Source organism: Epinephelus moara, chromosome 9 (assembly GCF_006386435.1).
Source record: "Epinephelus moara isolate mb chromosome 9, YSFRI_EMoa_1.0, whole genome shotgun sequence".
Classification (NCBI taxonomy): Eukaryota; Metazoa; Chordata; class Actinopteri; order Perciformes; family Serranidae; genus Epinephelus; species Epinephelus moara.
This window is the reverse complement of record NC_065514.1, coordinates 10,508,724-10,520,681: the sequence shown is the minus strand read 5'-3', so window position 1 is coordinate 10,520,681 and position 11,958 is coordinate 10,508,724. Positions and strand designations below refer to the sequence as shown.

Here is an 11,958-nt window from a genome sequence, read left to right as displayed (position 1 = left end):
GGAGGGAGGAGGAGCAGGAGGGAGGAGGAGGAGGGGAAGGAGGGGGTTACGGTGCAACAGTACAATGATTTACATACACATTTACGGCTCCCACCCCTCTCTCTCTCGCACACCAGATCGTGTGTGTCATTCAGCGTTTACCAGCAATCTCTACCGCTGCTTATGGCCCAAATGAAATCCAATGCCAGATGGGTGAGGGCGCGTCCCCCATTGGATTCCCCCCATCTCAAAGATGTTCGTCTCGGTACAACCTGAAAAAGGGTGCTCTTCGACTCAATGTTAGCTTAACCTCACACTGGTCCCAGTGCTGTTGACACACTTGCTTCTGTCCCTGACGTCTGCCTCAGCTGGGCGATGGGCCCGGATCAGAGGGAACGCCGCAGTAAGTCCTGCCGCTTCCGCTTGGTCCAGAGGTCCATGTAAAACCACCACACCACCCCTCCCTCCACCCCCTGGGCTGACTGCACTGACCCTGGCCTGTGTGTCTTATAGGTCGAGCAGCCGGCCGACACGTGCTCTGGTCGGCCCGGCCTGGCCGAGACTCACTTGTCACGCACGGCCTGGATAGCCTCGGCGGCACTCTCATAGTTGTGCTTCTCCATGTGGCGGTACATGGTGCTAAGCTCCACCTGCCGCCGGAAGTAGATGTCCACGGAGCTTTGCTTCACTGTGGCGTAGATGAACTTGTCCGATGGGTTTCTCAGCTGCATGAAGAGACAAGGTGAGACACACACAGTCGAGTGAGGACTACTAATTTATGTATAACTTGGATCATTTTTGATCTTTCATAGATAGATAAAAATGCTGTTGACAGCAACATTGGTTGTAGTATCATTCAGTACTCACCCGTGGATCATTGATGCCGGTGATGCGCTCCTCAGGCCGGTCCAACACCAGGAAGGCAGCCAGGTTGGCAGTATAGGAAGCCACAATGATCATGGCAAATCCAGCCCACACCATACCCAGGATTCTCGCTGAGAAGCTGCGCGGTGCACCTGTGTGATGAGATCAAGATCCAACCTTTCAGCTCCGTAATTTTCTAATTGGATTAGTCATGTAAAGTAGTGAGTAGTTCTTTTTCTGTTAAGTAACAGCTCGACCACTCAGCACTAATAAGCCTTCAAACTGCTACTTCTGTTACCGCCGGTACGACTGCTACTACTTTAAATACTAATACCAGTAAAATCATAATAAAACCCTCACCTTTTATATTAAAAATTGCATAACGTTTGCAAAGAAATGAAAATAAAGCTCACTAAAAATACCAGACATGAGAAGGGAAACTGGAAGAGGAATGATCAAGCAAAGGCAACAGGTGCAAACGTCGCCGTCGTTCTTTACAAAATGTGATTTAAAAGGAATTAATTTGTCATCCTCTAAGAAAAACATGACAGTGAGGCAACGCCTGGAGCCACAAACGCCTTGATTTTGGTCTTAATACAACTGCACAACTGTGTTAAGACCAAAGTACTCGACAGCGTTACAGTGTTCGGGGAAGAAGGCAACATTGATCGGTTACATGATGATTTGGGTATTTTCAGTAATGATTTTCTCTGGCTCACCTTCTCCAATTCCAGAGTTCAGCAACACTCCCCAGGAGAACCACATAGCAGATGATAAGGTGAGGGCATCTTCTTCTTCTTCTTCACTGTTTACTTTAAATCTTCCAAACGGGCTAGAGGGAAGAAATTGGGAGGGTTGCAGGAGACAAAGTGAGAAATGGCTGAGAACCTGTAGAGAGGAAAACCCTGGCGACCCCAGGCAGGGAAGGGAACTGAACATGAGCGAGCAAAAGCAAGAGGGAGACGCACTCGGAAAGAAAAGAGACAAAGACGGCGGCACAGTAACAGAGCAGTGGGATGGTTGGAGCCAATCTTCACCTCTGTCTGCGTCCGTGTCCACACCGAGGGAAGATCTGTAGCACTTAGGAGTGAATGTACACACATGTACGCACGCACACACATTCACTGATTCAGTCGTGAGAATACGGAAACACACACATGGACACACACATACACACACAGGTCCCCCTTGTACCTGAACCGGTCTAGTAGGTAAAGCATCACCGCCACCACATGCACCGATAGACCCACCAGCAGCCACAGTGTGCTTTGGAACGGTTGCATGAATGAGTCCAGCGTACTGCGAGGTATTTCCTGTAAACACACACCGCAATTGGTTATTTATTAATAATAAAGTGTGATTACCTGACGTTTGCATATTATACACTAACATCATGTCTGTTTATAAATTTATCTCCTCAACTTTACAACACAGGTACATTTTACATATTTGATGACCAGATTTTTGTATGTGTTTTGTTCCAGGCACACTTGTGTGTTTGATGTCTGTGTCAGTTAAAAATCATACAGCCGACTGTTGAAATTTGCTTGAGTTGTGTAGTCAGTCACAGTGCACTTCAAGATGGCGTTCATTTTTATCCAAGAGAGATGAACATAGCAAGTAGACAAAATGTAAACCTGTGAATCAGGTTTCACAAACGGTTTTAGTTACATATGACATGAATGAAAACTAATAGTTATAACACTGTAGACATTCAGTACACTAAAATACAGTAGCAGTATTTGCATTATATAGTCAGGTGTAATGTAATGATTTGTAGCAAAAGGGCTTAAACATGAGGGCTAAAAACACTTGTATCATCTTTTAAAGAAAGGTTGTATGCAAATATTATGTTGTCATTAAAGGGTAACGTTGGTATTTTTCAACTTGGATCCATTTTCTCATGTTTTGTGTCTAAATAAGTAATAAAGACAAGTTTTGAAATTAGTCCTGTATTGAGCGAGAGCACTGAAACAGCAGTAGTGAAACAGGCTGTAATGCAACGTTATGGGGCAATTGTGCGCTGTCAATTTACATCCACTAAAAGTGCTAGTTTTTGCCACAGACAGGCTCAGATTATCATTCTAAGTGTCTGACAACATTATGGAAAGGACCCGACAAAGATAGACGCTTTTGTTAATGAGTAATACCCTTTTTGTTTGACCAGAAACAACCCAGAAATCGCCATCGCCAAGCCAACCAGACTCCATTTAAAAAAACAATAATTTTATTGTCGTGAAACTCACTTCACTCAAAGTCCACAGAAACAAAATAAAATTCACCAAACTGGTCTTGGCTAATCTCTCCACTCCACTCCACTCCACTCCACTCCACTCCACTCCACTCCACTCCACTCCACAAGTAAAGCCTCAGTTCCCCCCATTTAAGTGTGAAAATATGCTGACTCTGTACCGCTTAAATTAATGTTTATTTGAATGGAGTCTGGTGGGTTTGGCGATAACGATTCTGGGGCTGTTTCTAGTCAAACAAAAAAGACCTTAGTCTTTAACAAGAATAAAAATCTCTGTAGGATCCTTTCCATAATGTTGTTAGACACCTAGAAGAATAATTTGAGCCTGTAAGAGGTGAAAGAAAACAAGCACTTTTAGTGGACGTACATTGACGGTGCACATATGCCCCAAGTGGTTACATTGCAGCCTGTATCGCGGCAGTTGGCTGTAGCGCTCTCGCTCAATACTGGACTAATTCAAAATATTGTTGTCTCCAATAGTCACTTAGACACAAAAACATGGGAAAATAGGGTCTAAGTTGAAAAATACAGAAGCTACCCTTTGTTTTTCAAATACAATTTACCAATTTCCATTGAGCACATTTGAATTTCTGCCTGATACATTTGCCATATATTGCACAATGTAAGTTTGTCAGCTTTGTCCCTGTGTTGTCCCTGTGTTTGTGCTGTACAAATCAAGATATAGTAGATGTACAAGGGATGAATAAAAAAAAATTGTCTCAGAAGGCAGCGGATTCTCCAACTGAATGATGCATCCAACTCCCCAGTGGTTGTTTGACTCCACTGAACACCGAATGGGCTAAAAGTGGACACTTACCTTTTTAACAAGGATGGTGAGGCCTTGATATTTAAAGGGTTTGGAGAACTCGATGTACTGGGCTCGTTCGTTGTTTATAGTCAGCGGGGCTACAATCATGTCAGCCAGGCCCCCGAGGAGCTCACCCATCATGCCATTCCACTCTTTCTTGTTACTGTTGTTCACCTGGAGTCCCAAAAGGAAGGTGTGAACATGAGAATCAGCTATCAACCTGCTGTCGTCTAGACCACAGAATTTTTCCAGGCTTTAAGGATCTGGGTTAAGCCTACTGGGGATACAAGGCATGCTCCACATCTTTGGAACTGGCTCTGTTTTACATAAGAGAGCTTGCTTATTTGCAGGAATTGATAAGATCATGCACTGAAGTAAACCAAAAATGTGGGATATCGTGCTCATGCCTTCAGGAAAGGCTTTTTCTGTGTTAGACGTGAATGTTGAAAAATCTGCCAAGATATAAAATGTGCTGAAACTTGCATTAAAGCTCTGTAAAGCCGAGGGAAGCTGCAAAGTCAGGTGATAACTCTCTGCAGGTTCATCATTACGAGCGACCCCTTTCATGTGTCACATTGATTTTCATTGTCATTTGAATTATAGCCCATTTAAGCTTTGGCGCAAATTGATACAAGCACAGGACTATTATGTTTTATTGGTAACATATTAAAATGATGATTCTCAAACAAAACGCAATGAAAAAGTATTGATATAGGGATTGAAATTTAGTAACGGTTATGGTTAATAAGATTTCTGAGGAAAAAAAACAAGGTACAAATTGTCAGGGCCTTCAAATAAAAAAAAACACAGCATGGCCCTGTATGTGGTACTAATATGACAGTATTAATGGCTACATATGGAGTACATCATTAAATGTGCAATAGCTGTGTTGTAAGGTAGGTTAGCAAACTGTTAAGGGTATGATATAATTTCTTTCTAATAAACAAAAGATTTGTACATTAGCTGAAGCTGCTTTTTAAAAATATTTGTTATTAAATCCATCCTCCATCTTAAAGGAAGACTTCACCCCCAAATGACCATTTGTATATTAATTATTCACCCTGTGTTACGTTGACTTTGTTAAGAAAACTTTGTTTTTCTCACATGCCTCTACAGTGAACGAAGAATCCAAAAACGGTTAGAATTCTTGATAAACTGATGTCATGAGGGTCCCTGCTTAACAACAGCAAAATTATATCAAAACAGCAAGTTGTGCAATATATTCCAAGTCTCATTTATCCAGTCGTATGCTCAGTACTTCCCAAACAGACAGACATTTCCAATGGGGAACTGAACTGAAAGTAAAACGTATCAATGTTTTCTTCAAAGCCAGACTTCATTAACAAAAACAGTAATTTTACCTCACCAAACACAGGAGCAGCTGGTCTACTGCTGCCTTGATCAGTTAGCTTGTTTGTCGTATTGTGTGACCTAGGTATTTTTTTTAGTTAGTTCGAATTCATTAAAGTCATGCAATAACACAAACTAACTGATTGAGGCAATGGTAGACCAGCAGCTCCTGTGTTCAGTGAGGTAAAATTACTGTTTTAGTTAATGGAGTGTGGCTTTCAAAGAGCATCAATAAGTTTTAATTCAGTTCATTTCCCCCGTCGGAGAGGGCTTTCTGTTTTACTACTGGATAAATGAGACTTGGATTAATAGATGTTTTGATACAGTTTTGCTGTTGTTAAACGCAGACCCCTATGACTTCAATTCATCAAGAATTTTCTCAGTTTTTGGATTCTTCGTTCACTGGAGGCATGTGAGAAAAACAAAGTTTTCTTCACAAATTCAACATAAAGCCCAGTAAACATTTTGCAAATTTGTGCTGTCTGAGATGAAAGATGTGAAAGAAACAGGGCGATATCTTCGGCCATGGCTCTATAACGGTGGTCCTACGTCGCACAGTGAGAGAGGCTCAAGGATGGTGGCTGTCATGGTCTTGCGATCAAAGACAACCTGTGATAAAATTCTTAAAGTGTCAGAAAGTGAGGATTACCATCTCACACTGTGACTGCTCTTACGGCCCATGTCTATTCACCACTAATAGAAATGCATCATGAAATGGCGTACTGGCGCTAAACCCAAACAAACAGCAGAAGCCTTGCCTGTATGATGTGTCCTCCAGCTCTTACCATGATCACGTAAAGAAGGACGAAGCATGGAAGGAAATAGTGGGGGAGTTGTAGCTGCCAGGTCAACGACCTAGCAACTAGCAAACACACAGACACACAGCAGTATATACTTAACATGCCGTGAGAAATTGATATGCAAATGGTTATTTGGGGTGGTGAAGTTTTCCTTTAAAGCCGTCGTATTTCAAATTTACAGCGGTGCTCACTTAGCAACCTATTAATTATGTTCATATGTGATAACTCAAGTTTTGGGGGACCATGTTTGTTTTGTTGATTTTATGTGATATTATGTTCCTTTCACATACTGACCACAACTCTCATAGGGGTTGCTGCTCACCTAGTCCTTTGGTATACAAATAAAAAACCTGACACTAGATCAGTGACCGTGGGCAAGTTCACCTGCTGGACATTTGATATCTGTGGGTCTCCACTTTATGGCTGCTTATTGCTTCAGCTCTGAATAGTTAGTGAGATCACTACTGTTAGTGGAGTAAAATAAGAGGATTATTCAAGTTACGTGAAGTATTGATTGTGAGGTATCGCGTGCAACCTTTGCCTCATGCAAAAATACGACAAACATGACTGTGGATTTAAAACTTACCCGCTCCTGAGTTCCGAATTTCCCATCAGCCACCAGATGCACCTCATAGGTAAAGTTCATGGTCATAGCCAACTTGATGAGGAGATCAATACAGAATCCATAACAACACTGGGGCACAATTGGGCGTCCTGTAACAAAACCAGCAACAGTTACAAGTTACAATCACTCTTGAGGATACATGTTGGTTTTTTTAATCCAAAGGCGGCGCACGTAGACTGAACGAAATGCGTGACACGGTGCACTGCAGACGACCACACACAGTCACACTGTTTGCCAGAAACACAGCGTTCAGACCAGGCACGTCCCAGCATCCCAACCATCACTCATTCTGAATGGCACACTCAGCTACATGCATACATATATAGATACCTACTGCATATATATGTATGCATCTCCAGTGGGTGTTTGGCGGGTGCAGTAAAAGCACAGTGATAATGTAAACGTCCCTGATAGGTTACCTGGGATGGTCTCATTGGGCCCAGTGCAGATAACCTTTTTAATTAAGACTCCATTTAATGTCATTTCCTCCTTGCATGTTCCGTCCGGCTGAGTGGGTTTCACATATACAAATGGCTCCTGGTGTATCGTCACTATCTATAACAGACGGGACAGAAAGCTGTTTATCAAGTAGTCAGAGCTGGGTCCATGTCAGCCCAGAGGGACTCCAGCGAGAGAGAGAAAAGAAACACTTGGAAAAACCCCGCAGATACACAAATACCCATGTACAGACTCCCAGATACACATGGACACACAGAGACAGACAGATGAATGTAAAAATAACTGACAGGGCTACAGATGAGCCGTTCTTCGCAGGCCTGTGACAAATTTGAAGAGATAAAAGTCATAGCAGATTTATCACCGCTGCTTTTATGAGCATAGATTAACTTCACTCCCCTGTGAGAAACAAGTGTCAGCGCACTGTCCAACACGGGTATATCAGCTCAGGTCCGGCTCTATCTGTGTAGACAAGAACGTCACATTGCAGCAGCAAAGCCAAGGCAGCCTACCTTTAATCGAGTGGACATCTGGAAGCCCTGTGGTTTCTCAGTCTCTCCTCCGGGCCAGATGATCTTCCGCTGATTGTTCATTACCACCTGCGGGGATGCCGCACACATACATAATATCATAGGTGAGTGCTGACAGAAGGCGTGCTGATGATGAGGCTCCAGCACTGTGGGTGAGCATCACTAATGAGTCAGCTTTATATAAGCGCAGCTCAGCGGTTCCTTTATTTACTTCATCAACCTCTGACTTGTGTATCATACCTGAGGGTTTCAGGAAGTTATTAATATCACACCTATCACAGGAGAACTGAAGTGCTGATCCTCGCAGTCCTTACTATCTGCTGTGTTTGCAGTAGGGTTGCACCGATATGAGACGAACAATATAATAACAGTCTCAGAAAATATGCCCTTTTTTTTTTTTTTTTTAGTTAAACATTTATTACTATAATTGTAACTTGGAGGACATTTTTCTAATATGTGATGAGTTAAATACAACAACACAGGACAGAGACACACAAAATTAATTCTGTTGTGGTTCTGGTAATGATGCATTATGCTATGACAGTGCAATGTCAGCACTAGTTTTTAAAAAATAATTAGATAAGATAAACAACACTCAAATGGATGGAAGCTGAAAGATCTTTCCATTAAATGCAGAATTGTAATTCTCACCGATATCTTTATTTTCTGTCTAGAGTTTATTCTAAACCCAAGGTCGACTGCGGACACCTCAATAAAATGAATCAATCATCCCCGATGTTATATGACAGTGTGGCAGTTGTATCCCAATGATATGATGTGATATGACGTCGTGACTTCTCTTTTTAACCTCCTTGTTGAAAAAGAACTAAATAAATTTCAAAGTTTAGGATTAGGGACATGAATTGAGGTCTGAGTGCAAAGACTTGAGACTTACTTGTGACTTGCAAAATAATAAAATGGTCCCACTTCTGTTAAATATCCACCATTAATTACAAATGAATATAATTTGACAGTAGAATGTCAACACTAAGTCAACTAACTATTGTTTCCCAGGGCCCAGCTGGAGCAGATGGACTAATGGCGGCTATTTCTGAGCTCAAATATATTTTATTCCATGCACACCTATTTTCACAGCATACATTTACTGACTGATTTCTAGCTGTTCAGTACAAACTGCAAGGGTTTGAAACTTGCATGAGATAAATGTTAGAATTTAATTCATATTTTTGCTGTGAAACCAAACCCAAAAGACTATCAACAATAGGAATGTGGTCGTTTCTTGTGTTCACTCATTGCTGCTTCACAACAGGCACTAAAAGTATCGAATATTTGGCATCTTGGTTTTCATATTGAAAGAAATGGAAACCAGCGGGTGCCTGAAAGGTGGGAAATCTCTCTGAAAAATAAGGTTGTGCTTTGTAAAAAGCTCAGCAATGTTGTTTTTATACCTAGGGCTCATGAAGTATGAGATGCAGATGCAGCTCCTGCTTGCCCTCTAGAGTTCAATGCCGTTCATGATTCATGGCAAAGCATGATGCAGTCAAAGGTGACATGATGCTACAGTGGTCTATCCTAAAAAAAAAAATCAACTGGTCATTTCATAAGTCTGCAGTCATTTTTCATGCTTTAAAGGGTGGGTGACTGATGGGAACAACATTCATTACAAGTCAGAGCAGGAGCAGATGGCAGCAGCAGAACATGCTGCATTGTAGCTACTCAGGGCATGTTCGCACCATGAAATTAAATCCACAAAAAAATGTTTGGTTTTGCTACTAACAGGCTCAGATTGTTATTATAGGTTTTCTAAGACATTATGGAGAGGACCCTGCAGAGACAGACTTTTTTTGTAAAGGAGAATATCCTTTTTGTTTTACCAGAACCAGTCCCGTAATTGCCATCGCCAAAACCAAACTCCATTAAAATAAAGAGTAATTTCATCAGTGTGAAACACACTACATTCAAAGTCAACAGAAACAAAAACTCCTGTCTTGGATTGTCCTTCTACTCTTCCAACAATCACCAGCTCTGGGTTAGTTGAAATAAACCCTTTATTCACCCAGTTAGATACAAAAACATGCTGGTTCAATACACGCTAAAATAACTGTTTATTCAAATGGAGTCTGGTGGAATTGATGATGGCAATTTCAGGGCTGTTTATGGCGAAACAAAAATGATCTAACTCTGTAGGAATACTTTCTATATTGTTGTCAGACACAAATAAGCACTTTTATGTGATGTAAATTGGCGGTGTACAAATGCATCAGTTTTAAAAAATGTTGTTCCAATTAGTTGTTCAGACACAAAACATGGAAAAATAGGGTCCAGGTTGAAAACTATAGAAGTTACCCCCTGAAAATGTTGGTGCTGCTGACCTCCCGTACTTTAATTTCTCACCAGACATGTGGGCTGTTGTCAGAGTTTGAGAGAGGGAAGTACATTTTATATATCTTATATTAAAAATACCCCTCAAATCTACTGCAAAAAGACTGCTGCAACATCACGTTAGTTTTGGCTGACCTGCAGTGAGCTGCCCTACATTAACTGCATTGTTCTATACATAGAAAACTGGAGCTGCATGTCCAGTACAAATAAGAAAATAGATGACTATGTACACAGAGGTGATGCGACATATACGTGGGCAGTGAGTATAAACTTGGGAATGGACCTAAATTCAGTTGTGTCCGGTATGCCAGAGTAGCCTCTGCCTGTCAGTTTACCTGTGTTCCATTGTAGATGCCGACTTGAATGAGTCGACTCTTCTGGTAGTTGAGTATGCTGTAATGGGCGTACTTTCTGTCTCCATCGTCATTGAACTCCACGCGTCCTGTGAGGCCCTCTGGGTATTTGGATGACATCAGCACCCTGTGGGAAGCAGAAATAATTATCTGTGAATGAGCACACATGTCCATGTGCATGGGTAATGCGTGTCAGCGATTAGGACTGTCACAGTGCATTTTATTATGTATTGTTCGGCACAAGGCTCCCAGTGCATTGTGTGTGCTAAAACTACTGATTCACCACTTTTTATTGTTGTTGTTGTTGGAAATATGATGAACAAGGCAGAGCTGTAGTTATTGAGCTGATATGTGCTGTTTTTGTCACCACATGTATTTGTTATTCTGCTGAGAAACTGCCCTAAGTGGGTCAGTCACTTGTCACTGGAAAGTGACAAATATCAGGGCTCCAATGCCTTCTCAAACATCAGACTCAATGGCAGCTCAAGGACATTTCAAGCCCCATTCCCTCAAATTCAAGGACCCAACACAGCCTAGACTGAGACACTGATCACGGTTAATTACTGTTATAACGCTGAGGATTATTATAATGAGAAGAAGCAGTGGCATAATAATTTTGAAGAGAGGGAGGCTTGTTACATCTCAGTCGTCGTGTGTTACAGCGATGGCAGACAAAATCAATTTCTGTTCTTGCACAAATTCAAGCACATTCAATGACACACGTCTGTTTATGTCTATTTTTAAAAACCTTAAAGGCGTTGATTTTTTCCGCTCGAATTCACCAACATTTAAGGATTTAAGGACCTGAGGGAAAACTGCAAATATAGAGTTTGTAGAACAATCTGGAAAACCTGATGAACCTCGATCTTGCAGCTTTACAGCCAAATTGAAAATGGGGATAAAATGTAGATTTCACTAAGGGGAACAGTTGTTAATCTAAATATATTGATTAGTACAGCTTGAATGGTAATTAAAAATATGCACAGTGAAATCTCAGCAAACTTAATTAATCAAATTTAAATCAGCTGTTCTGGTGTATCTGGCTCATTTAAAGTGGAAATAGACACGTTGTTTTTCGTCATTATGGGAGGATGATTGCATAATGTAATGGCTGTAGAATAATGATACCATCAGCATTCAGATTGGTTCCCTATAAGCCTCACTTTTATTATGTAAATCTGTCTGCTACTGGGTATGATCTCCCGGGAAAATTAAAGCTCGATTCATGGCACAGAGGAAGTGAGTCAACCATTGCACAACCACAACAGGAAGAGCAGAGCGCTTTTGTTTTCCTCAGTAGCTATAAGAAGCTATCCCCAGTTACCAGAGAGTATAAGTAATAAGTTCTTTGCACTTACTAGTAGAAATGGCAGACAAAGGAGCAACCAAAGTAACTGTGGAAACTCTACCAGGCAAAATGAAAAAGAGCCCCCTTGCTAGGCTCTGAAAATGGTCAACACAGCCCTAGCGAGGGCAGGGGGCAGAAACAAAATGCTTCCTAAAATGCCAACTAAAAAACACTCCAAAGAAAACCAAAAACTGCCAGTCAGACAGCTGTTTCCAAAGCCACCAGACTCCAATGAGAAAAACAGTAATTTT

The 11,958-nt window shown here is 41.4% G+C and overlaps 1 protein-coding gene across 9 annotated transcripts in view; it reads right to left on the bottom strand.

The window, feature by feature from the left end:
• The window catches only part of grin1a (glutamate receptor, ionotropic, N-methyl D-aspartate 1a), a 47,361-nt gene that overhangs the window by 14,003 nt on the left and 21,400 nt on the right, over positions 1-11,958 (bottom strand). For 5 of the 9 annotated variants that reach the window (XM_050053317.1, XM_050053318.1, XM_050053323.1 and 2 more), the window contains 9 exons: positions 10,342-10,486; positions 7,646-7,732; positions 7,097-7,232; positions 6,639-6,766; positions 3,912-4,076; positions 2,038-2,156; positions 1,563-1,675; positions 847-995; positions 547-704 (listed from right to left, as the gene is read on the bottom strand). In XM_050053317.1, coding sequence (XP_049909274.1) covers positions 547-704; positions 847-995; positions 1,563-1,675; positions 2,038-2,156; positions 3,912-4,076; positions 6,639-6,766; positions 7,097-7,232; positions 7,646-7,732; positions 10,342-10,486 — 1,200 coding nt within the window. Of the gene's footprint in view, positions 1-546; positions 705-846; positions 996-1,562; positions 1,676-2,037; positions 2,157-3,911; positions 4,077-6,638; positions 6,770-7,087; positions 7,233-7,645; positions 7,733-10,341; positions 10,487-11,958 lie in introns of all 9 variants that reach the window. The other 4 variants (XM_050053316.1, XM_050053321.1, XM_050053322.1 and 1 more) reach the window with 1 other exon arrangement.